The sequence below is a fragment of the Leptosomus discolor genome, chromosome 6 (assembly GCF_034619465.1).
Source record: "Leptosomus discolor isolate bLepDis1 chromosome 6, bLepDis1.hap2, whole genome shotgun sequence".
In the NCBI taxonomy this organism is placed as follows: domain Eukaryota; kingdom Metazoa; phylum Chordata; class Aves; order Leptosomiformes; family Leptosomidae; genus Leptosomus; species Leptosomus discolor.
In genome coordinates, this window is record NC_141396.1 from 41,801,693 (window position 1) to 41,829,575 (window position 27,883).

The window sequence follows — 27,883 nt, forward strand, 5'->3', positions numbered from 1 at the left end:
AGTGGTGTTCCCCAGGGGCCAGTACTGGGTTCAGTCCTGTTCAACATATTCATCAATGACCTGGATGAAGGGACAGAGTGCACCCTCAGCAAGTTTGCGATGACACCAAGCTGGGTGGTGCAGTTGATATGCTAGAGGGACAGGAGGCCATCCAGAGGGACCTGGACAGGCTGGAGAGGTGGGCCCAGGTGAAACTCATGAGGTTCAACAAGGCCAAGTGCAGGGTCTTGCATCTGGGCCAGGGCAACTGCCAGTATCAATACAGGCTGGGAGAAGAGATGCTAGAGAGCAGCCTTGTGGAAAAAGACTTGGAGGTGCTGGTGGATGAGAAGCTGGGCATGAGCCACCAGTGCGCAACTGCAGTACAGAAGGCCAGTCGCATCCTGGGCTGCCTCAAAAGACGTGTGGCCAGAAGACTGAGAGGTGATTCTGTTCCTCTACTCTGCCCTGGTGAGATCCCACCTGGAGTACTGTGTCCAGCTTTGGAGGCCCCAACACAAGAAGGACGAGGACCTGTTGGAGCGTGTCCAGAGGAGGGCCACAAAGATGATGTCACCTCTCCTATGAAGACAGACTGAGAGAGTTGGGGTTGTTCAGTCCGGAGAAGAGAAGGCTCCGGGGAGACCTTATAGCAACATTCCAATACCTGAAAGGGGCCTATAAGAAGGCAGGGGAAGAACGGTTCACAAGGGTTTATAGCGACAGGATGAGGGATAATGGTTTTAAACTAGAAAAGGGTAGATTTAGGTTGGACATTAGGAAAAAGTTCTTTGATATAAGGGTGGTGGATCACTGGCACAGGCTGCTCAGAGAGGTAGTGGAAGTCCCATCCCTGGAGACATTCAAGGTCAGGCCTGATGGGGCTCTGAGCAACCTGACCTAGTTAGAGATGTCCCCACTTATTGTAGGGGGGTTGGACTAGATGACCTTCAGAGATCCCTTCCAATCCAATACATTCTATGATTCTATGAGTCTATATAACTCTGGATTTGGATTTCGACACGCTAGATCTAGAATGGCAATCATCACTCAAACACGCATTCCTGGCTTACGGACCATCAGTGAAAAACAAAACACACACTGTAAAACTGAAGACATGTAATCTGTCATTACTCAGTTTCATTAGGAAATGTTCCCAGCCAGTATTTAACTGCTAACGTAAATAAATGTACAGTAGTATTATTCCTTCTATATAGCTTCTTTTTCAGCATTTTACAATTAAAGAAATAAAAAGTTTCTATGCAGGAATGTAAAATCTTAATTTTAATATGAGATCTAGAGATGATCCATTTGCAAGACTGAATATAGTAATTCTAGAAAAATGCTTAGGTCATGGAGCAAAAGTTTTATATTGCTGCAGCTGTGGATTATTAAAAAGAGAATTCTGTCTTCCAAAAGAACCACACTGATTTTAATGAAAGGCGCTTTCATATGTCAAATTTGCAATAGCCTTGTAAAACCACTTGAAGAAGCCCACACAGTAAAAGTCATTATAAGCTTACAGTACACTAGTGGGCTGACATTTCAAAATGCAGACAAAAAGAATTTTGTTTTCTAAAGAAAATTTTCAAAAGGCAGGGTTCACAGCATTGAATGCATTCAGGGCAATGGATACAATGATTGTGAACATCTTGGCAAGTACGAGATGAGAAGAGAAGCTCAAAAGAGCTAAATGCACCGATGTGACTGTAGCTGGCTAAAATGCCACTTTCTGAGCGACAGCCAAGGTGAAAACAGCGTGCTTTATACTCACCAGATGCTTGATTGTGTTATTATATAGAATATGTAAGGCATCAACTTCTCTGTTCACCTCTTTTGGAAAAAGAATCACTTTACACCTTCACAAATGTGCTCTCAGAATGAGATGACAACACGCAGCTCCCCTGCTCGCATAGGTGTGCTATGTTTAGAAATCAGCCCTTTTGCCCTTCTTGTTTCAGATTCATTTATAAACTTACCACAGCTGTCTCAATGTCTCCTGGTGAGGGGCTGATTTCATCAGGGGAAGTTACAGAAGAGCGTGTAGTGCGTGGAGTTCGTGGGGAAGGGAGTGTATCCCATGCGTTGTACCCACTTGGAGGGGGAGTAGGCATCTGGACCCCTGAACGCTGGCAGCAGTTCTCCGGATTAGACATCCATGCTTCAAGTAACTTCTCCCTGTCCCAGTCTTCAATAAATACACAGATACACCAAATAATGCAGCTGACAGTGTTTAAAATACATTTTGTAACTGCACTCCCAAAGGAATATATAAACACTAAGCAAAAATATTTAGAAATAAATAAATAAATATGTAAACCCTAAGGTGAATGGAACTTTAGACGTTAAATATTACAGAACACATTCCAAGATAATACATAATGCAATGTATTTATGTACATTGCATTGCAAGCATTTGGTTTCTCTGCAGTACCACTCTTAAATAAAATTATTTTTATTATTTATTTACAGCTAGGAGACTCAATCAGAAATGAGAACTGCAGTGACTTGCAAAGACAGATCAAAGTATAATAGCCCTTGCACCACATAATTTTCAATATTTTCCCTTCCTATGAAAAAAGTAATTCTTCAATATGGATTCACCTTCATCTGTTGTGTTTATGAAGATGAAGCCAAGTGCTACAAACGAAAGAAGAAGACTAAGATACAACTGGATTACAGAAAGATTTGTGACCTAATGAGTTACCAGTCTTCTTATATGCATGTAAGAGCGATGCCTTTCTGGGGAAAAGAAAGAAAAAACCCCACCTGATTGCAAAAAGTATTTCATATCGTCCTACTTCGTGTTTATTCTGTGATTGTTACTGAGTGCTTTACTTTTAGTCATAATTAACATTGCCCATTTATATACAAAGAAAGACCAGTGAAACACATTTTATTACATATGAAGATCTTAAAACTAAATCAAATCTTTCTTAACCATTGTTTGAAATGTTTTTTGTTTCTGATTCCTAACAGTTAAGCCAGCTTAAGAATTGTGATCTTTTTCTATTAACAATACTTAAATTTTCTCATTTAAATATAAATCTCACAAATTCCTATATGGATTTGAACCTAAACCCATCAACAATACACAGAGATCAGATGAACTAGAATGGCATAAGGAAAGATAAATTTCCCAATTATTTTCACTCACTTTAAAGAAATATTTCAAAGGGTTTGATTTTGTTGTTTTGTTGTTTTTGGGTTTTTCTTTAATATTAGGTACTCCTACTGGAAACTCAATGTTATTAACCAAAAGATCTGTGTTATTTTTATCAAATTTTAGATTTATACGAAAAAGCTAAGTGGTTTTCTTGTACTGTATTAATGCTGGAAAAAAAGGATATGTGTTCTAAGTACTGAACTTGGTAAAAATATTGCCCCTGTCAAATAACCATTGTTGTCACACTGAAATCTGCTCCCTCCTAATGTGAAAAAAGCCTTTAAGCTGAAGATGATTTACTGGTCAAGTGCTTACTTATCTAAGCTAAAACATATCATGGGTTAGTTTAATTTCATTTGATTAAAGATATAGACCCTAAACAAATTTGCACTTCAAAAATTATAAATTCTATATTAATTTTTCAAATTACCCTGAGCTTATAACCTTTCAGAGGGGAGCTGACTGATGCTAAGGTACAGATAAAATTTGCTAAAAGTTTTCTTGAGCTCCTTTGTACTGTATCTTTAAAATTACCCAGGGTTAAGACATGCTACTAAATGGATTTCACTGTGTTTTCTTCACTAACTTATGAGTTCTAGCAAAATATGAGATAGTTTTATTTGCTGAATTCCCTCTCTTTTATCCTGAAATCAACCGCTGTGTAGAGAAGAGAAATAGGAACAATGTTGAAAAAACACTTGCAGAAAAACTGTAAAGTTACTTATTTTCATGACTGCCATAATAACATTGTTTTATCTTGGCTCTACCTCTACATACCTCTGTCTCTTAATTGAAAAAAAAGTAAAAAAAGTAAAAAAAAAAGAAAAATACACTCTTAACTCTTACAGCCTGTGTCAGTAAATTGATATCATTGTAAAATAAAAGAAAGCAAAGTTTGTTGGATTAAATAATATATGTCTGTAAACTATTAAAAGTAGTATGTAAGAATGATCTTTTTCCAAGAATTTAAAACATGCTTTTCATGTATCGCGTGTGAATTAAGTTAAGATTTCACATTTTTATTTTATGTATTTCCAGATTAAATGCAAAACCATTACAATTCGGCATTCAATGTTTCCCGACTGTCTAAACCATTGTAAGTAGCTCTGTTATTCCCTTTACTAGGCTGAACCAATTCTATGTCTTCATTTCAAATAAAATGAATTCTGTTTGAATAATTTCCAGTGTATGATGACAGCTACAGGCAACATAGCTGAGTTTCTCATGACTTGCAAATTGGCTGTGCTTCTTTCTCGGCACTGGCCAATTGCATTAAGTTATCGCTATATCACTAAGGCAACATCGGTAGAATGAGCTTTCCAACACAGACTGGTTTCTTCTCAACTTTCAATTCCTGCTTGCTAGATGCCGGCAGAGATTTCTCCACAGTTTACATCAACCTCACTGCTTTTGGACTTACTATAGACTGTGCTGTGTGTTTGAACAGTATTACCATCATTTTCTTTTTCAAAATATCTGCACAGGTTACAGAATCTGCCTACCCACTTAGTCAAATATTTAGTAATATTTAGCCTTAATGAGAGAATTCTGAGACTCTAAAATAGCATTCAAATATTGCATATATTATAAGAATTAAACAAATAATCAATGTTAAAAAAACATATATGCAAAGACAGTGCCTTTAAGTATCATCAGGCTGGCACAAGTTCATGTTGACTTAATTCAATGTTAAAGGAACACAAATAGCAACTATTGAAAATAATGTAAAAGAGATGAGTTTCAGGTACCCTACCTTCTCATGAAAGTCTGCTAAGTGTCACAGGTCTAAAATTTTCCTATTTCACTTTTCCCTCTCCCTTTTATTTTCACAAGAAGCCCACAAAAATAATAGGCTATGAAAGTTTAATCCGGCAATACAGCAATGGGCATGCCAACCATTAACAGCCCGAGCAGTTCCTTTGGCATACAGTAACAACGCAGACGCTTCAGCAAGCATAAGTTTTGAATCACTGACTCAAAGCCTAAAGCTTTCACCGAGTTTCAGAGATACTTTTTTCTGGCACACGCTGAATTCAGTACACGCCCATTCTGACAACCCCAAATGAAAGTACACAACAAGAGCACTGACTGATTTCAGTAAAATTAAACCAGTTACAGATATACACAATGAAAAGTATACTCTGTATTAAAAGGGCAACTAAAAAATCCTTCAAAGGATGTACACTCGTATGCTTTAAACCCTAAGGTAATTTCCAACCATTTATTACAACGGTTAGATTGCTTTTATTGCAACAAAAAAATAATTTTTTGATCCAGTTTTATACACAAATACACAGTGGCAGAAACCAAATGGTCTGACAAGAGTAAGTAAAATGAATTTTACTTTTTTGACATATAAAACCACGGAAGTTCTACATCTGTGTCTCTCACTAAAACAGGAAAGCTGTTTCTCCACATTGCTTAAGTTAAAATGTCTTCCATTATAATTCTCTGTTTGAATCACTCTCCTATCAGCTTCACTGTCTGCCTCAATGCTTTTTGACATACTACAGCTGTACTTCTTTCTGAAGTACTGTGTGAACTGTCTCCTGGTATCTGATTAACCGTTACTCCTCTTATACTTGGAAATAAAAAGTAAGCATACAACTGCAATTCTGCTTTTGCTAAAACAGTTTATTTAGTCTTTAAGGTTTTGGATTACCATGTGCCCGAAGCAGAGCTTCTGCAGTAAAGAGAGGAGCCTGGAGCATATCAGCAGATTCCACAATCAGCATATCCTTAAGCCGACGCAGGTCCTGAAGTCGTAGACCCTCATATGGCTTTGAGAAGAAGAAGACAGACAATTTATGTATTCGTAGTATTTTCCAGTTAGTCTCTAACGCCATATTACAACGAAAACATTCAAAGCACTGTTACTGATCATCATCTCAATAGTGAGGTAATATGTGACAAAACTTATTCATTGTGCAGACCAACGACCATGCAAAGCTATATGGAAACACTGTAATTTTGCAGTATTTATAGTACGATCTTTGCACATTTCAAAATCTTAAAGACAGTATCTCTAGAGTTCTTCATTATAGTTGGAGGTCACGTTCAAATGATGAACTAGCCTAACAGTGACACTCTCTCAAAAAAAACCCCCTAGATTTTCACAAAATCCAGCTGAATTTTCAGATGATTAAATCTCAGATATTGTGGCATGGGTATGAGAATTCATGACTAGACTTGAACAAAGGATTTCAGGAGAGAGCGAGAGAAACAACAGGTTAATATACGTTGCATACACACTCTCTGACACTAACTTTATACATGAATTGAGACCCATTAACTTTGAATTGATCTGAAGGAGGATACCCTGAGACACTGGATAGTAAGAAGGGATATGTTTGTGAACAGAACCAGATACAGGTCTTCTGAGGCAATATCCACCCTCACAGAAGTGCATAAGTCAGTCATGAGTAGGATAGATGAGGCATGCAGTTAGAGGTTCACAGAAACACAGAATGGTTGAGGTTAGAAGGGACCTGCGGATGTCATTTGGTCCAAGTCTCCTGCTCAAGCAGGGTCACCTACAGCCAGCTGCCCAGGACCACGTCCAGACGGCTTTTGAGTATCTCCAGGCTACGGATTCTTTGTACATGAAGATGTCAAAACTCTTTTTTGAGAAACAATGGCCAACTCTGATAGCCCTACACAGTCAGAGCAGATCATCCAGCTGCCTTCCTGGTCTGGAACTCCATCCCCTTATCATAGTGTCAAAAAAGGTCAAGTAAGACGAAAAGGCAGTAATTTTCTGATTCTGAATTAGCTTGAACACATACCCATGTTTTGCAGACTGCTTTTTAAGACTGAGAAAGGAAAAACATGACAGCAAATAATATATTTGTAGTGTTGCACAGAGAAAATCACCAAAAGGTAGAAAAACAAGTGGGAGGGTATGTACAGAGAATGGATACAGAAAGGACATGTAAAAAATTCACTCTTACATGCACTGGTTTTATTTAGATAAAGGATGGCTAACAAAAGATTTAAAGCATTTGACATAAAACTGGTATGTGCTCAGGACTAATTAGGAACCTGGCCACCAAATGGCAATTGTCTTTATCAATTTGGAGAAGAAAGGACACAGAGTAGCAGCAATAACAGATAACCACAGTTAAGACCATACATGATTATTTTTTACTATCTATATTTTGATTTTATGTAGGGCAAAGACCAGGACTGTCCAGTGTTAGAGATGCACACACACACACATAGACACATAGAAAAGACTGGTTCTGTGCTTGGAAGTTTACAGTCCAAGTAAAAGTCTACTGTGCACATAACCTTTTGAGGATAACAAGCAGAAGGCTTCTAAATGATTTTGTTCTTTTTGAGACACCTACTCTAAAAACGTAACAGGCTTCCTACATTCTAGATATCACAATAAAATCTACAAAAATGCATCTAAAGCCATAACTGACTCCCACAAGGACCTCTTCTGTTAGCTAGTCAGTAAAATAAACAGCAATGTCTCAATATGAGAAACTTTCTGATCAGCAAGAGTAATGGTGCCAAGGCTCTGCGTTGGCTCTTTGTCCTTTCTGAGAAAGCCAAAGAGCAACAGATTGTGCATGTCCTGACCTTTATCTTAACTGCCCAAGTTCAGGGAGTTCCTGTATGTCCTTCCATTGCTGATCATGCATGACTCAGTGAAGGACAACCTGAATGTTAATAGCTTGCACTGAAATAAATCTGGGCCACTTGATTCATAGCCTGCTGGAATCTGACTGACCTACTTAATTCTTACAAAAGAGAACATTTATAAAAACATGTCAGAGAGACAGGAATACAAACAGCTGGGTGCTTGAATGATGATAATTGCATGAATATAATGCAACAAAAAATGGAAGCAAAGAGTAAATCATCTGGACTGAATCTGAACTGCATTTTGAATTGCAATTGTAAACCAAGTAGCTTTGTCACCAGAACAGTACTCAATTCTTGAAGACCACATGCATCATAAAAAGAATGTCTTTTCTGTTAAACCTGCAACATATAGGCATATTTTAGGACCTAGTATTTTACCCTGAAATGCAGTTATGCTCAAAATGACATTTAACTCATTGGTTCTATGTCAAACACCGGTAAGCATCTCCCTTTAGTTACAGACTATTACATTATCTCAGCTGGAGAATTCCACACAACCCAGCAGAGATTTTTGGATCCTGTGGTTTTCAAGAATCCTAATTTTATTTTTTTAAGTAATGAAGGAAATATTTCTTAAGAATGTGTTTGAAACTTCAGACATTTGTTTCATAAAATAATATACGAGCCCACAGAAGAAGCTGAAAGGAAGCAAATTTTAGGCTGGCACTATTAAGTAGCTTAATATGGAAATTCCGGAGTGAAGGCTTTACACAATGAGAACTCTTAAAAATGTTAATGTGTACAAGACTTAGTCTTGTAGAGACTTATGAAGACGCAGTCTTTAGTTATGAGGATGTATATACTTCGTGTAATATCACAGAGGTTTGTTTTTCACTGCTTCAAAGATTGATAACTTACCTCTGCACTGCCATATACTATAAAGGATATTAATTACAGCTTATGATACTCAGAGACCTCCTTTAATACTCATTTATGGAGGAGCTCGTTATTGATATTTGCTGTGAAAAGGTATTGTTCAATATTAGCATCATTTAGCTATATAATGATTTTGGAATATGCTATTTGAATTACTACTTTAAGGCATTGGTGAGATTCTCAATACAGATTTCATATTTTTGTATTCTCAAAAGCCACCCTTAACGATTTTCTTCTTGATTTTTTACCACTAATATTTAGATATCATAAATGATACAATCACTTTTCTCCTGAAAGCACTTTTAATACGTAAGCTGATTATTGTAACAGTTCTTTTCAAACTACTATTTTTTTTTTCACTCTTATTAAAGTACCATTAAAATAGACAAAGGGAAAAGTAACTCTTTGCTGCAGTGATGACTATATAATCAAACGGTGTCAAATATACTTCATGTAAACTTCCTCCTTTATGGGTGGATGAAGCTCTATAGTTAATGGAGTCATATATTAAAAAAATTATCTATACTCCATCTAACACATTCAAGTATAAGTATATATACTATGCATAAATAAATGCATATACATCTTCGTCAAACTACCTGTAGACTGTTCTCTCCTTTCACTTAATAAACCATTCCCTATCTGTACAGATAAAGTACACTTTAATCATTTCAGATAACTCTTTGTATTTGTGATATTTTCACTAGTATATATATAGATAGATAGATAGATAGATAGATATGACAACAATTCTGGAACCGAAGAAAACCATTCCAATTACCGCACACTCAATAAATCTGATACACTCACTAGTAGTGTATTTCTACAGTATTCAGTGGCACTTATTTTGCACAGTGCACTTCACTGAGTCTGACTGACAGCCAAAACTGTTTTAGACGATCTGCCCTGAAGTACTGCTCATGCCCAGGTGTTTCTTATGTAAGCTTAAAACATTGCATGATGTGACTGAAATGAAGGTGCTTGTTATCTTCCAGGGATACATCACCAAGACAAATGTGCTCCCATGCTAGAATAAACAGCAAATTAAAAGACTGTGCAAATAAAACAACCAAAATCTATAAAAGCAGTTTAAAAAATAATGTTACAGTCACACTATTTAGTGTAACTTCAATCAGATTTAAAAGATAAACATAAACTTGATTTTTTTTTTTTTGGAGGTTGTTCATAAACAAAGTAAGAGAAAAGAAACCAGATAAAGAAGGTAATCCAAAATAATCTCCTGTCTTGGTTTCTAATCTCCTCTCCACTGCACGCACATCACGGATGGATCTTCTTTTGCTGCAACTAACTAAGAGTGTTAAGAGAGTCACGTTTTATACTCCATTCTTAAAATATTTAGCATTCCCATTTCATATAGGGAAATACAGATTACGTGTGTGTTGGTACATTCTTTTCCTTCCAAACTGCATTTTGTGGAAACACACTTAATCATGTTTGTGTTTCAAAACTATTAGGGTGTGTTTGCTACTCATCTTTAACTGCAGTCTCTAATTTGATCACTAAAAATGTTTAAGCTGTATTAAAAGCTATCTGAAAGAGAAATGTTACTTTAAAAATATGCTTCAGGAAGAACTGTACTAAAGTGAGATTTAAAAGGTTGGGTAGCTGTGTGACAGAAATGGATTTTATTGAGAAACCCTTGTGGAAGGAGTAAACTGAACTGCTGGAAGATGGACAGCTCTTTGCTGTCGGGCTCTCAAAAATGTGGGTCTACTCATCAATTTGTATTTCTTGACAGCTTGAGAGCCTCTATAACCAAAGAAAAGTACGTGTAAGTTATTTTTTCACTATTACAAGTGTTTCAATTCTAAACATGAGCACTGACATAATTCCTTGGTAATATTTTAATGTGAAGAACAGCACAAACAGGTTCTCAACATCAGAAACAAAACTTTGTTATTACTCTGAATATACACACTTAATTCAACGACACTGCACAGAGCACTACAAAAATCTTTTGCTCTGTATGAAAGAGGATTATTTTCTGTGGTAAACATGGCAGGTCTGGAAGGGGAGGTGTTGGGTACTGTAACTCCAGACACTACTGTGCCACAAACATGAGAGTTAAGCACTTCTGGCTGTTTTGCCTGGGAAGAAATCCTATTCATGGTCTTCAGACATTTTATCTTTTCCTCTAATCTTCATTCAAGAGATGAAATGACTCTGAAAATGCATTTCTTAGTGTTTCAAAGTTTTTTATTTCCTTATGAATTATTTTTTTGTGTTTTGAAAGGATGTTAAAGGGCATCACCGAACAATTACAATCTAAATACTATGATAAACAAGTATTCTGCACATTTGCTTCCCTCAGGGTTTAAAGTTTTTTAAAACTGAAACTGAGAGGAAAAAAAAGTAGAAGACCATCTGAGGGGCAATTTTGGTGAAGGATATGTGTTCTGGGGAAGGCTTTTGGATCACTTCTCATGCCACATTAAGGTAACAGCTGGAGGCATCACCATGGCCAGTGGTTAAGTGCAGCTTTCACTGCCCAGCCCAGACATTCATCCGCAGGCCTGGAGGACGAGGACATGTAGTCACTTGGATTGCAGTTCAGTGCTAGTCTAAGGTCAACTGGCTTTGGCCACTCTGAGGGCTCAGACTGAAAAATGAACTTCACCTGGCTACAAGCTCTTGGCATCTCTCTTCAGTTAGCACTTGTGCTGCTACAGTTACACAAGAAGTTAGAGAGCTTACCTCACTGAAAAATCACAAAGAAGGGGGGGGGGGGGGAAGAAGAAGGGAGCACATGAAGGCAGGAATTGCTCTGTCCAAAGCCCCAAGACCACCAACTGGTGTACCAAATTCCAGGATGACATTTTTCAGCTTGTGAATCTTGAGAACGTGTTGGAAAACTGCCCTGGGACATCAGGCAGATCTAGGTCTGCAGGCCTTCCTGTGTTTCAGCTCTCACGCTCAACAACTTTGCTGAAAACAAGTCAAGTGAGGAATAGAACTATCTTTTAACAGTCTCAGTGAAGTGACCCAAAATTAACATAATAATTACCTTTTTCTCAAGTCCCTTGTAACTACCAAGTCTTTAAGCTGATTTTTCTCTGTGTAACGGGTCTGAGTGGCAAGGTTTTGGTAGCGGGGGGGGGTTACAGGGGTGGCTTCTGTATGAAGTTGCTAGAAGTTTCCCCTATGTCAGATATAGCCAATGCCAGCCGGCTTTAAGACGGACCCGCCGCTGGCCAAGGCCGAGCCAATCAGCGACAGCGTTTTTCGCCTCTGTGATAACGTATTTAAGAGAGTGAAAAAGTTGTTGTGCAGCAGTAATTGCAGCGAGTGAGAGGAGTGAGAATATGTGAGAGAAACATCCCGCAGACACCAAGGTCAGTGCAGAAGGAGGGGGAGGAGATGCTCCAGGCGCCAGAGCAGCGATTCCCCTGCGGCCTGTGGTGAAGACCATGGTGAGGCAGGCTGTCCCCCTGCAGCCCATGGGTGGTGGAGCAGATGACTGCCTACACCCCGGGGAGGGCCCCCACCCTGGAGTAGGTGGATGCCTGAAGGAAGCTGTGAACCCGTGGGAAGCCTGCACCGGAGCAGGCTCCTGGCAGGACCTGTGGCCCGTGGAGAGAGAGAAGCCCACGCTGGAGCAGGTTTGCTGCCAGAGACCCTGTCAGGGGGGCTCATGCTGGAGCAGTCGGTTCCTGAAGGACTGCACACCACGAAGGAGACCCACGCTGGAGCAGTTCATGAAGGACTGAACCCGTGGGAAGACTCACGCTGGAGAAGTCATGGAGGACTTTCTCCCGTGAGGGGGACCCCACATTGGAGCAGGGAAAGTGTGTGAGGAGTCCTCCCCTTAAGGAGGAAGAAGCGGCAGAAAACAACAGTGTGATGAACTGACCCCAACCCCCATTCTCTGTTTTCTCCCTGCGCCGCTGGGGAGGGGGAGGAGGGAGGAAAATCGGGATCAAAGCTATGCCTGGGAAAGGAGGGAGGGGTGGGGGGAAGGTGGTTTAAGATTTGGTTTTATTTCTCATTACTCCTCTCTGAGTTAATTGGCAATAAATTACATTTTTTCTTTAATGGAGTCTGTTTTGCCCGTGACGGTAAATGCTGAGTGATCTCCCTGTCCTTATCTCAACCCCACAAGCCTGTTGTTATTTTTTTTCCTCTCCTCTCTCCTGTCCAGTTAAGGAGGGAGAGCGATAGAATGGCTTTGGTGGGCACCTGGCATTTTGGCCAGGGTCAACCCACCACACTCTGAGCATCTACCTTAAACAGTCATGAGACACTATTTTCGCTTGCTGAAAAGCCTGTTCAAGTGATTCTTGATTTGCCCCACCCATATTTGTAAATTCACTATTCTCTTAGCTGTCCTGGTGCATATGCCAGCAAACCCATGATATAAATATAATGACAAAAATTATTCAGGTTAAATAAAACAATTACCTATTACCACTCTTGAAAACTTTTTCTTCTTCTAAGTCAAATCATTGCTATGATCCAGTCAACAACATAACCACTCAAATAGTTCTACCCGTACAACCAAAGGAGTGGTAAACTGCAATCGTGACAGGAAGCCACAATGATCTTTTAAAGTGGTGTTGCCAAAGAGAAAATATAATTTCAGACTACACTCCTACAACAATTTGAGTGTCTCTAGATGGGAATATTCAGAGAAACTAAAATTAGTTAATTACATTTGCTATTTCAATGTACAATTCAAGTATATTAAAGCTCATGTCAAAACCTCTCATCTGGGAATAAACGGTTTAATTAAACTTGTTTATTTTTGAATTTATTCAAGCAAATTAGTCAGAAAATTAATTGAACAGTACAAAGACTTTCTTGATTTCAAATAAAAGTGACCATGCGTGGCGTTTTTCAGGGAAACAGTTGATGTGATCTAAGCCTACTCATATCTAAATCTGAATGATTTTTCTTTTAAGCATCATTAGGTCATAGGTGGGCTAAGCTAGTGAAAGGCAAGGCCACGCTACTTTTGAAGGGAGTAGCCATAGAGAAATCTATTGTCCTTTAACTTACACAGAAATACTTCGTAATATTTACTGAATAATATAATTTCTCTATGCATTCTATTTGTAATTTTAGTTTATTAAGATCTGATAATGGATGGGGGAGGGAACTTTTGCTCAGAATCTTTTTGGTCAAATTATCCTTATCAAATCACAGTCTTCTGTAAGGCATACCAGAATTCAAGCAAACTTCTGTCAGCGAATTGTCTGTCTCTTCGAAAAACTGACATCGGTATAGCAACACCTGTTATGACCTGGTTTTCATACAAGTTCTGGTGGGCAGTAGTTTCAGGCATCATGTTATAAAACAAGAAAGTAAATGCAATGTTTTGAAATCCTGCACTAATCAGCCGGTTTTTGGTGACATTCAACCCAGTCTTGACCTAGGAAGATCCACCAGAACATTTTCCCTATTCTATCCTACAGATTTTCTCCTTTTCAGAATTTCTCCGCTCGTTTTTAGACAGAAAGGCATCTTAAGAAATAAAAAGACGTAAAAAAACTGTTTCCCAGCTTTCTGGCCTCACTGTATTTCCTCCAGCCTCACAGCCTGCAACACTTTCAACCCAGTCCATGTAATTAAGCATATGAATAAAACTTCTCTTTACTTTTGACAATATACTTGTTATGTTCTCTGAGCTTAACTTGAAAGCTAGAAAGAGCTGTCAAAATCTAATGGTTTACAAATACACAGTACAAAGTACAGTATCTACCGAAATTCCTTGCAGAATTTTGTCACAATGTAACCGCTACAAATATAAATGAGTAAAATACTCCAATTTAAGGTATCCTCTGACCTCTTTTTTGTCTAAAGCAGCATATTCAGCTTCAATGCTTTCAGCTTCAGGATCACGTGAAAATACCATTCGAGATTCCAGGTTAAGAGCCAGCTCTTTGTGGTGTTGTTTCTCTGCACAGTCACATGGGGTGTCTTTATTTTCGTTTTCTGCAAACAAATCTCCACCATGTTTTACTAGAAGCTGAAAAGCAAAACAGCAAAGTAAACGGTTATTAATTACCAACTCTAATAATACCCTGAAGAAAAGACATGCCAGTCAAGAAGAGAACAAAAAAAAAAAAACACAAGGAAAACAGAAAGAAGAGACAAATATAATAGTAATGGTCTTTGTGAAAGAAAGATTCTGTGTTGTTATGAAACAAATTACTGCTTGATTTCATACATAACTATACCTATACCTGCCATAATTCCATGGAACCACAAAATCTCAGAAACATGTTACAAGGCAATGCTGTACAACATGTCTCTCTCTGGTTTTAAACACTAAAATTCTGCTCTACTAGTATGGTCAGTACTTCATAGAAAATGAGGAGCCTGAGGTCCTCAAGCACCTGGCAAGATGGAGCTGGAAACGACTTTGCACATTCTTTATATATGGGTAAAACTCCACCATTCTTCCCAGCACTGGCACACTGGTGGTGACAGAAAATGGGAGATTCCTTAGGTAGGAGGAACAAATTCACTTTTCCCACTTTCTCCAAAATAAAAATAAATGCAAACCCCAAAATAACACAAACCAGTGTAACAACAAGATTTAGCTGAGAAGATATTAGTGTCATTAAGTATGACACCATATTTTATCTTCATAGCAGAGTATCATGCAGAAATAAAGATATTACTAGGATAAGTATCAAGATACCCAGCCTACAGTTATCTCGTTCTGTCTGAACTCAACATCACCAAAACTTTGTTAACTTGAGTCTCACATTCTGTCTGTACCTTTTAAACTCTAACAGAAATTTAACTCAGGCAACTAAGACACCTTCTGAGGAAGAAAAATAATAAATATACCTGAAAGAACACTCCATAGACCTATGCAGCTCAAAATCTAATCTGCAAAATGAGGAATATGCAAATCAACATGTTTTTAATAATGATACTATATTTCTCTGGAAGCACAGTTAAAAAGGTTTGTGTGTCTTAAGTAATTAAAAGAAGATTAATAATGTAAATAATCACATTAATAATTTAATCAATTGCAAAAAGGCCATTTAATATGCCAAATACACTGTGACAGAGTGGAATATATCTGCATAAACCCAAATCATGCCGTTCAGCAGGAAAGTTAAGTCTTTTTTCTATTCAGTATTATTTTGAGGTAAGCACATTAACTTTGCCCAAACTGTCTCTAGGAATGGGTTCCAGACAGCTGTTCTGTTCACAGGAGAAACAGAACACATGTGAATGGAGTAGTATCAAGACTGCACATTTGACTATCAACTCTGAACAAATCAACTAGCAGGTGGTTCATGCATATGGGACAATGTTTGGTTTTTCCTTTCCTTATGTGGGTATAGGGGAATACACAAGGCTGGAAAAAGAAGGAGAATATTAAAGAGGAATGCTGCTCTGAAGTGAGAGTAACCACCATAAAACCAGGCAAAAGGCACTCCTGGGGTTCTAAGTAACCTTCAGTTTACTGGAGAGAGAGGGAAGACAACTTCAGGTCTGGGCAATTCAGTTTTTTATCTCTTTTTGTTTTGTTAAGGATTTTAATCCTCAAATACTTCCAGGAACAAAGAGATCATTGTTAAAGTCCTTCATCAAGCTCTGTTTTGGGCTTTTCATAAGGCACTGTTCCTGTTCATAACCCTGTTCCTGTTGAAGGAGTCAGAAGGACTACACACTATACTGGAGGACCTAAGATATCTCAGATACTAACCTTAGGGTCCAAGGTCCTCTACCCTATGGTAGGGCACATAATGAAGTTTGAACTTCTAATGTAGAAACCATGCCTAGTTGGACTACATAACTGTGTCCAAACTCTGGCAAATGTGGACTGGACCATAAATTCTTCTTCAAAGACAAACTGGGTCTGAGCACACTGACTTGCCTCCTTGGTGAAAATCACTAAGTGTGTAAATAATTTCTAGGGATTGCTGAAGACAAACTGCTAGCATGGAGCTTGTGAAGCTGTAAGAACACAGGTCAGAGAAGAGAGATGGTACCGGGGTAAGATTCAGGCTGTGATACTGGAGGCTAAGTATCAGCATCTAAGAGCAGAATCCTCTTAACTCCCCTCAGTATTGGGCAGGGGACCAGAGAGACAGAGGCTTAAGTTATAGCACAGAAAATGGCATAAGGAAGCTGAGTTTCCATCCATGACAAGCTCAGAAAAGTAGGGAGAATGATCTTTATACTAACAGAATGAGAGAAGGGTAGGCTATCAGAAATAGAAAGACACTATCTGAGCTTTTAAAGAGGGGACTAATGAAAAACTAAGGACTAATGAAGATAAAGAAGAGCATCCAGTTCAAGATGGTGCACAGTTGAGGCTGGGGAATTGAAATGACAAATTTTAAATGAGAATTTTCAGACAATAGCTGGTAACTTGACAGAATACAATCAGTGTAACAAAGTAATACCACAAAACATATTATGTGAGAATCACAGAGAAGTTCACAGTATTGGAATGGTGGTGCTATTCACTTTTTTTTTTTTTTTTTTTTTAAAAAAAAACCACAACGAACTCACAGGTAAATAAACTAACTCTATCAACAAATACCAGAGAATCCCAGTGGAATACAATTCTGGACTTAAACAAAAAAAGCTTTGGTGACCACCTGACCAAACCTCTAAGAACGGAAGTGACATGCTGACCAAGAACAGAAATGCAGCAGGGGCAGAAGCCACAAAAATAAAGGGAACTTGAGTCACTGCATCTCCCAAGTACACTGAGAAAATGCTATGCTAATGCACGATGCTTAAATTAAAATTTCAGACTACATAAGTGACTGACTAATAGACAAAATAGTCAGCAAACACATGAGAGGAGAAGCAGCTCCCGGCTTTGTCCAGAGTAGTCTACAAGACCTAATTCAGAATGTTACCATCAAAAGCCACTCAGTAACAACTCCCAACGTGTACTTAGACTCACCATTCTTGCAGAAGCAGAAAAAAGACAAATAATCCACTGTCTACTTTCAAAAAGTGATACTAAATAAAAGCATGGAACAAAATTGTAGAAATATCAGAAGAATATGTGAAGGTAGAACAACAGGCCAGAAGAAGAAATATGAAGTTGTCTCCAGATGAAGAATATGTAAAGAACAAAGTCTGGAAAAGGTAAATGTAAAATAAGAATAAATGTAAATGTAAAATGTAAAATGGAATAAAGAAGGCTATGAATGTTTTTGAGCAGTATACCAAGCGCGTAACAACTCAGAATAAATCACTTTAAAACATCACACGGCCAACGTGTTTGTAAAGTTGTAAAAACTGGGAAAGTACAGGGCGAGTGTTAAGTTTTTCCTGCAGAGAGAGGTCACCAGTGAAGTCCCAGAGGTGCTGGGACATGACTGTTTAAGACATGCAGAAGTTATCTAGACAAGCAGGTGAATAATGAGGTGATAAACTTTGCTGATCATACTAAGTTAATGAGTGTAGTCTCAATAAATATGAAGTTATACATAGAAGAAAAATAGCCTAAATTTTACATATAAATGCTGAACTCTGAATTGTCACCATTCAAAATACAAATACTGATGTTACAATAAACAGACTTATGTCAACGTTAGCTGTTCTTGAGAATGTTAGATGTCTGTTCTCATGTTCTTTAAATTAAACTACCAGTATAATTAAACACTAGTCCTCATTACTTGGTATAGTTTAGAAATAAATTTGATGGGAGACCTTCAAAGTCATTATGATTCCAAATTACTCATTACTATCCACTACTTTCACAAATATTAAAGTGATTTTTAATTTGTAAAAAGGTGACTATATTTAAGTATGTTAGCACAGATGTATGGCATGGAATTCCACTGATGATAAAGATGTATGTAAAAAAGCTGGTCACCGTAAATTAAAGACATCAAATCTGTTCTCAAAACACAGCCAGCAAATGCCAGCATTTCCCAGTCTTGGCTATAGAGCAGAATAAAGAGAGTTTTATAAAACTAATAATAAAGAGGCAGTTATTTCACTTCTCTTTACACATATATGTGTACGCCTATGGCTATCTTTAAAGCTTTTTCTCCCGTGTTACAGTCTTGTAATTATTTCAAATTTTTATAACCCTACATGAGTCATCTTCATGCTGAGGAGTTTATGTCATGAAGTTAATGTGTATGCAATCCATTTTTTTCACTGTTGTCTACAGACAGTGTAAATTTTGGGCTGTTTGTCATTTTTCCAATTAATAAAAAATAGAATTAAAAAGTTAATTCAGTATACTACATCAGATTTTTCTTCCCCGAAACAGCTTTGCGAAACACTGTGCATGTCACGTACTACTAGCAGCATATAGACTTGTGATTATATATGAACTTTTACCTCAACACAGGTTTTCATCCCTGAGGCAGCAGCATAGTGCAAAGGTGTATTTTTTTTGTTATCAACAGCATCAATAGCTGCTCGTTCATATTGTCCTTCATCCAGCTTTGCTCCCTTCCACTTCAGGATCATTTGCAGACAATCTGCTCTTCTGCAGTCGTCTTCTGAGGGTCGTGTCAGGCGAGGATGAAGAGCTCCTTCCGAGATCATGATTTGAGGTCCCATACACAGCAGGTGCATAGATGTCTCATTGTGCACATTCCGTTTATTTGGGTTACCATCTCTAACAAAAAGGAAAGTTCTGCAAGGTGGGGAAAAAGTAGAAGAAAAATAATTAGCACACATTTCCACTCATTTCCTTGAAGTGGGAAGGGTCTGTTATGACTGCTCTCTCCTTGCCAAGATTTTGATTAGCCATATTAATGATAAACTTTCTTAATAGATAATTACTACTGCACAGCTCTCCTTCATTTCTTTTACGAGTCAAGAGTCAAGATCTGGATGAATTACTGAAATATCATTAAGTACCACATACAATTACTTTGTCAGTGTGTGACACAAATTTTAATTGTCAAAGTTTATTCTACAATCCTGTGTTGGATTGCAATAAATGTCATTAAGTCACAAGACTGATGAAACAGATACTTCGTTTTTTTCTCCTCTGTGTCCTGAGTAGTAGTGCATTTGGTAGGTTGCAAATAGATAATGCCAGAGCGATTTCTTAAAAATTCATTCTCCTTTCCCATATCTTTAGCCAGATGTCAATGAAGTACTTACTACATCCTCAAAATACACGAAATACTTTTCCTGATAGCACTGCACGCATTGAGGAGAGACTCCATTTGCTTTCTCGCTCTAGAATACATTGAAGTGCAACATAATGCAAACCCTCACCTATGCAGATGACAGAGGCTGGCAAGAATTTAAATCTTCTCTTGAATGCTTTAGAGGCAGTTCAAAGTGGACAATAAACTATACCGGCCAAAAGGATCAGCTTGGGAATGGTAGGGAAGGAACAGACTCATTCCTGGAATCACAGCTCTGATTCCTGACAGCTCCTGAGACAATGCAGCGCTCTGCTGCTTCTTGCCAGCAAGGAATTACAGTAGTTACAATCCAGTTCTGAAACGGAAGCACTGAGACATATCATAGAAGCCCTGTGAACCCAAACTTGCTTTAGCCTTTTGAAGTATACCAAAATAGTAATTTTTTTCTTAAGGGAGACTGCATGGTAGGAGATGGCAGAGAAGAAAGACTATCTCTTTGCAGGGCTGGGGTCAGTCAGAGAGACAGCAACAGTGAAAGAACTCCATGAGAAGGTAGGAAGGGCAGTTTCCAGAGACATAATACCAGATTAGATTCCGTAAAACAGTTTCAATCACTTTCAGTTTAAAACAGGCAGCTCAGCCACCTGAAGGCAGGCACTGCCTAAATACAAAATCAGACCTTGGTGAACAGCAGAGAGCAGGAGAACTTAGTAACCAAATTGACAAAATAAAATGTTATTTACCTCAGTTTTTGCCTTATGCTATGGTTACAAGTCCAAATACCACAACCCCTGTCTGTTGTCCCTGAATACATCCCAGGTGCTACACAGTATGCCTTTCTCTCTCAGAGCTCTCCCATGCTTTGTTCAGCACAAAGAATAATCCCGAAACTCTTTTATTAAAGGAAGAGGCTATACAGGGTGGGTGTGGAACTTCCCTTTCGGAAATTATTGAAAACAGACTGGACAAGTATTTCTGTAGAAAAAATCAGGTACAGATGACCTGGTCCTGCAATGGAAGGATGTCTTAAATAGTAGCCATTTGGTCAGCCAAATTTCTGACCTTTCTTCCCTCTGAAAACCTCTGAACAGTTTGAGTTCAAAATGAAACTTATTACTAAAATACTGTTTTCTTAAATAAGTGGTAACAAAGCATTCAGAGGAAAAGATAAAAACAAAACAGTCTTTTCTATGTTGCCCTATTTTGGCAGCAAAAAATGTTCCTTAGAGAAATCCCTCTTTCATTCCATGACAGCTGACATGATAGATGCATTTGTTAGGAAATACAAATATGCCAAGTTTGAGATTAAAGATGTTGCCAAAAAAGTGATAGCACATTTTGTTTGCTTGTTTTTTTTTTTTCTTTTCAGAGGAAAGAGATTTAGCAACACAGGCAAAATGCTTCACAGCCAATTGCATGAAATAGTAAGACTAACCAGTTTCAAACACTTTCCTTATTTGAATTAGCCTTACACAGTCTGAAACTAGAAATGGAAAGAAAGGAGGGGAAGGAAACGGGGAAAGAACAGAGACAGAAGGAGGGAAAGCAGAGGGAGGGGAAAAGATAACTCATTGGGGGAGAGGAGATGAATTCTATACAGGCACTTGGATATGAGAATGCCAGATGCCTTAGATATGAGGTTTTGCAGGTATCCACTGCAAAACCTGGATATAGAAAATATAGGGCTAAATCCAAGTCATCTTGGTCTCCGTGAGATGTAACTTTGGAGACTCACTAAAATCTGAGTTTCTCTACTTTTGCAATAAAATCTTTTTTATGGTATACCAGTATCCGTTTTTCCATTAACTCCCTTTCACAATTTGATTCGTTATATTTTTACCTCAAGTAAAGATCACCCCCAACTTAGCCTTCAATGCATTTGTAAAGTGCGGTATGAACAAAAATGCAAAGCTGTTACTTTTTCAATTCAGAGTCCTTAAGTCAAGAATAAAGAAAGTGTTTGGTTTTTTTAAAAATTTTATTATTCCCTCCTCACCCTACCCATGGCATTTACTATCCATATGCCTCCTAATGTTCCATCCCAAAATTCTTCCATCTTCCTTAAGAAAAAAAAAAAAAAGAGATCACAGCACTGGGAAGAAAGAGGCAGCAGCCGAAGACTGTAAAAGACTTCATGTGTGGCTCCTTTTTCAGCAGTTTTTAAAACTAGAAAACACTGATGTTCAAGTCAGTAGGCCCAGATATTTTCACCTGATGTCTGTAACATAAAGCTTGTAAAGGCAGCAGACAACTGTTATCTTCAATTTCGCTGTGGAATGAGCGCAGAAGAAAGGGTGATAAAAAAGGGGCCAGACTCCGACTACAGTGGCCTGCTGTACGGTAGCAAAAGCACCAGTTTTTCGAATGCAGAAGCATTCAACTGGAATCCCTGAGGACATACAATTGAGGACATAACAAGATTAAAGGCTTCAACTGGCACAGAGGCACAGCACCAAGCTCGCTGTAGGAAGCTAACAGAAACAATTCAGCAATGCAAAGACCACAGACTTTGTCCTTCACATCAAGTGCCTGAACTCTATTTGAAGGTTTGCACTTACACTGTGGAACACAGTGGCTGGCTGCCCTAATTAGACATGTTTTGAAGGCAGGAGAGTCCTCTGGATATTTGTTAACCACATCTTTTCCTCCCACTCCAAGTTGCTTTATACTCAATGTACTGATTCCTGCTACTTCTCTAATTCAAAGTAAAATGTTACTTTAAAATTCAGTGAAGAACTGTCTGTGGTTTCTGTATGACACTGAATCAGGGCTTGAGTTTTTTTTAATTGCAAGAAGACCCTCGTTGTCTCCTCCCAAACCAGATGAAGTTTCTCTAGTATCTTTAGCTATCTAATCATTACCTTCTATGGTTGGTAACAGTACAATGTTCATGTCCGTTTTCAATATCTAGCTCTTTATCATCAGTGGAATTCCATGCTGTGGTATTCTAAAGCACGTGATTCACTCCTGAATCAGGTTACAGTGCATCTGATTTCAGAATAGCACAATGTTTTTGTGATGACTCATGAGAGCCATAAACCAGACACTTTACAAAACAGTATTCTACACACAAACAAAAATATTCATAACCTCTGCTAACATAATAGTAACATTAACTGAATCATATCAATTGAAGAGACCATCCTGCCTATATTCACCTCCCTGCCTTTGTTTTTTAAAAAAACTGACTGTATGAAATTCTTTAATAATCCCAACCTATGGGAATTTCTTCCCTATTTGACTGACTATATGCTGTAACCTGTTAGTTTTCCATTACTAAGACTTACCTATGTTTATAAATGAAGCTTTGTAGAAGACAAATGCTGAATGGATACAAATGCTCTCCCATAGCTCAAGGTAGGTATTTCACCTTATCCTTTACAGTTCAGTGGTTCTGCCCTAGGCTGAAACTCTGTGCATAAAACTAGAATTTGATGGCTGTCATATCAGTACCCCTTTTTAAATCCTGAATTTCTCTCTAAAGGGTTAAACAATAGTTTAAAAGGTAACTTTAGTAGTGAGTAACTATTAGGTAAACTTTTTCCACCATAAAATTAAGCTCCTGGGAAAAAAAAAAGTTAAACTCTTGTTTTAAGAAGTTACGTATATCCTAATCAAAATGAGAAGTGCTGATGTCCTGCCTGCTTGCAGATTCTCTGTTCTTAAACATATAGAAAGGCACTTTTCTGTATTAACTAAATGATTAAAAGCTCTAGGATAGATTTAAGTCTTTTAAAGTGTTATTGCACTGTTTTACTATCGCTTCATAGCACAAAGAATATCCCTGCTCAAATAAGTCTATCAGCAAGGTAGATTTTCAACCCCATCAGCAAGAAATATCAGCAGATTTTTTTTCCAAGAAAGAAATCCAAAAAAACCTCCCTAGAAGGCTATTCCCTTGCCTAAGTTTAACGTTTGCCCTTCTGCCAAAGTTATCCGCTAAAAAACCTCCAATCACCTCTAAATATTTTGAAAACTTCATAAGAACCATACGCAAATTTTTGCGAACAATTTTGTGGCATTTGTAAAAATCACTGTTGGCCTTTGGGAAAAATTAGGCTTGATTACTTGTTCTCCTTGCTTGTCAACTTCTGTGACTCATAAAAGGATGTGATAAGCACCAGAGCTATCACAGTATTCCCCCTTTTTCTCTCTTTAATCTCTTCCAGAAGTCAAAGGATCCGCTCTTCAGTGCAAGGGGACGTCAAGCCAACAATGAAAAGCCCAGCTGAACCCATGACTCAAACTTCAGAGATGACTAGTGTCCAAAACCCAGTAAATGAATACATTTTACATCCACAAATTCATTGTTCGACAGGGCTCCATTTTTACCAGTGCTTTTTGATGTGTAAGACTTCCACAGAAAAGTGCCACAGACCCCTGCAATTTCGCTCACAACTTCAGAGGTATAAAAAGCTAAATTTTGCCTGGAAATGTACTGATAGAGTGAAAATATGCATTGCCTATGGGAAATACCACCTGACCACAAGGCAGCCAGACTTTAGTTGCTGTTTCCAGACTTTGCTTCAAGCTGTAGCTCTTTGCAGAATTCAAACTTGAGGTGACAAAAGCACCAAGAAAGTGTTGAAAATAGTGACAAAAAAGAAAGGGCTGTAACATTCACACCTACTACTATCTGTATTTGCAGAAAAGCAGCAAGAGACCCAAGATCACAAGGCTGTGAACTTGAATAATAAACAACTGACAAATTCCCTCCCCCTGTGAAACTAACGTCAACACATTTTAATAAAATCTTTCATGTTCGGGGCATGAAAACCACCATATTCACAGTCTCTTTGTCTCTCTAAAAAATTGCTATATACATTATAGCTATATGTATGCACACACATTTATATATATATGCATGCATATAAAAAATATGAAAATGTACCTATGTATAGAAAAATACAACCAAAATAAAAACTAGTGTAAAATGAAATTATAAAGGTAGTTCTGACAGCTGCAGACTGAAGCAAGTCTGAATCTGCTCAAAGACAGAGAAATTTACTCATTTTTGAATGCAAAGCACTTAAGTATACTATGTAAACTACACAGCAAATTGCATCATTGCTTTAAGCAAGACAAGTAAGGTACTGGAAAAAGGTGAGCTGCAGCAACAAGGTAACTAATCTGCACAGGGCTCCCTTTCGGCAGGGGAAGAACTTTTTAAAAAGTCCAGTGACAGGACGAGGGGTAATGATTGGAAGCTGGGAGAGGGCAGGTTTAGACTAGATACAAGGAAGAAGTTTTTCACCCTGAGGGTGGTGAGACACTGGGACAGGGTGCCTAAGGAAGTTGTGGATGCTCCATCCCTGGAAGTGTTCAAGACCAGGCTGGATGGAGCCTTGAGCAGCCTGGTCTAGTGGGAGGTGTCCCAGCCATGGCAGGGGGTTGAAACTAGATGATCTTTGAGGTCCCTTCCAACCCAAACCATTCTGTGATTCTATGATCCCCTCTTGTCCTTGGGTTAAGATAGCCCCCGTAACTCTGGCTTGCTATTAAAAAAGTTACATTGCAAACTGCAGTGCAGGCAGAAACCTAAAGCTCGTAATGTTCTGAGCATTAAGAGAAGTAGGGGTAAGCCATGAGTTACAACAACATACAGAAGAGCCAAGCCCTGTTACCTGGTAATTTAAGTCATATGCAATGCATTAATTCATACAATTATCGAATCATTCAGCTTCCAACACAGTAGGTCAACACTGATGCATTAAACCTCGAATAATCATAGTTATTTCATTAATTCAAAGTACTTTTTCCTCCAAATGTACTATAACAAAACAACCACATGCACTAGCAAGCACCTGAAGAAATCTTTTTAGTCATTTTACACAGCTATGCAGAAGTATGAGCTGGTTTAAATAATTCTGTGAAGAGTATTATTATTTACTTGATATTGAAAGCCTATTAAAAGTAATTATTGGCAATTTTATTCATTATATAGCGCTAGAAAATTCTTATTAGAACTTAGTTTCTTCTCTGTTTCATTAAGATTCTTAAGCCTCTCTTACAGCCCAGGAATCTCCTGCATGCAGTAAAGACCTGGGCAGGAGACAGCGACTATTTCTATTCTAGGATAAAGAATCTGCTGGCAGATCATTAACCATTTATCAAAGAAAAAACACAGACTATTACCCTGACTTTTTGTAAGCCTTAAATTCCATTGGCCCCTTGCATAAGAACTGTTACTAACACTACCAGAATCCCCATAAACACTGGTAATATCCTGCCAGACTAAGGAGTGAGGTTATACCAGTGGTGACTTGGGTTAACAGCAAAGCAAGCACCTGAGAGGCTGTCACGGTACCGCCTCCACTTCTGATGGAAGTCTGTGAAGAGCTAATTCTTCCTTCTGAAATCTGGAGTCTTCACAGACATTTCACGATTGCTTACGTCAAGGGCTCCACTCTGGCCTCCAATTCTGTATTTTTCCTAAACAAAAATGCCTCCCATTTGTTCCCATTCATACGACTTTTACCAAGTACGGTACATATGCAAAATGGGTTAAAACCATTTCCTGAGTATCCAAACAATTTCTGCAGATTTTCAGAGAAAACCACCAATTTGAGAACCAAGTCCAGACTATGGCACATACAAATCATGTCTTTTACTTAGAGCCATGGAACTCTTTGACTCTGCCAACATATGCCTTTCTGGAACTATTTCACTTACGGACTTAATGTAATGTTCAAAATTACTGCCTAGAAAACAAGCACTGTCTTCACTCTCTCCTAAACTGGCTCTAAAAAAGCCTTATACTCTTTTTCACTGTATTGCTGTCATTTCACCTACGGTTTTCCCAAACAGCTTGTTTCTAAAAGACTACTAAAGTGATTAAAGGTCAGTCAGCACATGGGTCTGAGTTCGACTTCTGGACCGACTCCTGTTAACGTAGCCCATCACCTAAAGACACCTAAGAAATGTCTTATACAAATATGCATCAATAAAGAACTTGCTATTCTCTTTACTAAAAAGACGGTAACAGGTTGAAAAGTTCCTTTGGTTTAGTGGTTTTGTTTCAGCTAATATGATCAAGTATGACCTTCTGTAGATAGACAGTATTCTTTGCCTTGGTACACCTGTCCTGGGTTTGGCTAGGATAAGGTTAATTTTCACAAGAAACTGGAAGGGGGCACAGCCAGGACAGCCAGTACAGTATAACTGTATAACTACTCATATAAATGTGAGCGAAAGAAAAATGACGAGAATGTTAATAGCAGCTCTTTGTCTAATATGGGCAAATAGGAAAAGCATGGAGTTACTAACCAAAGCAACAGGGTCCCTGTGTAAGGAAATTTGTATTGAATTTATGGAAGTTTTCAGTAGGCTGTTCAGAAATCCTGGAGGAGTCTTTTTTTTTTTTTTCCCCTCTCTTTTGTTTTAATTCTTCATGGTAACTGAATGAATAGATTTGTTTGGTGTTTTCCAGGCAATTTTGCAGCTCATTTGGGAAAAAAAATTATGAAAGTATAATAGTTGCATATGCTTCTTTCCTCTAAGTTTTGACTTCTGATTTTTGTATAAAAGATATCCACCTAATTGGTGCTCCTCATGACTTCCTCTTCTTGCTACTAGTTTTTTTTTGCACCCTTGGGAAAGCAGGAACCTTAGGTTGCAGTGCTCCTCTGTGCACACATTTAGACACTGTTTAAATGCACTTACTAAAACAATCATCTGTTCCCCACATTGTTCTTATTTTTCTCTCCTTGGAAATCAGATACTGCAGAACAAGGTCGCTTCGTTAGTGGCTGGTGAGATGAGATATATTAATGCAGTACACTGTTAAAAGATTTCTTGTTCTGTGTTGTCTGTTCTCCTTAGCAGAACCCTTGCAAACATTTTACCACTGAGAAAGTAAAATTATATTTAGGTTGTAGAGGAGTACAGCTTTGGTCCTTGCCAGCCAGGATGACTGAATCTTTATTTCAGCTGATTTTGTTACCAGGTAGAGTCTGTCACTCTGTCGAGTTGATTAGTAACTGCTGAATCATTGAGCCAAACCGCTTAACTTCACCCTGGGGTAAGAGACACACGTGGCTTCCTTATCAGAGAGCTGTTGGCTCAGTAGTTACCAGAATAACGACTGAGAGACTTGCAGTTTCTGGTCAACAGAAGTAAATTTATCAGAAATAACTAATTAACT

General features: G+C 38.2%; 1 protein-coding gene across 1 annotated transcript in view; it reads right to left on the bottom strand.

Moving 5' to 3' along the window:
* The window catches only part of ANKIB1 (ankyrin repeat and IBR domain containing 1), a 98,142-nt gene that overhangs the window by 23,132 nt on the left and 47,127 nt on the right, over positions 1–27,883 (bottom strand). Inside the window, exons 3-6 of the mRNA XM_086466323.1 lie at positions 18,974–19,274; positions 14,478–14,660; positions 5,808–5,925; positions 1,959–2,167 (exon numbers count right to left, since the gene is read on the bottom strand). Of these exons, the coding sequence (XP_086322449.1) occupies positions 1,959–2,167; positions 5,808–5,925; positions 14,478–14,660; positions 18,974–19,274 (811 nt within the window). The remainder of the gene's footprint in view (positions 1–1,958; positions 2,168–5,807; positions 5,926–14,477; positions 14,661–18,973; positions 19,275–27,883) is intronic.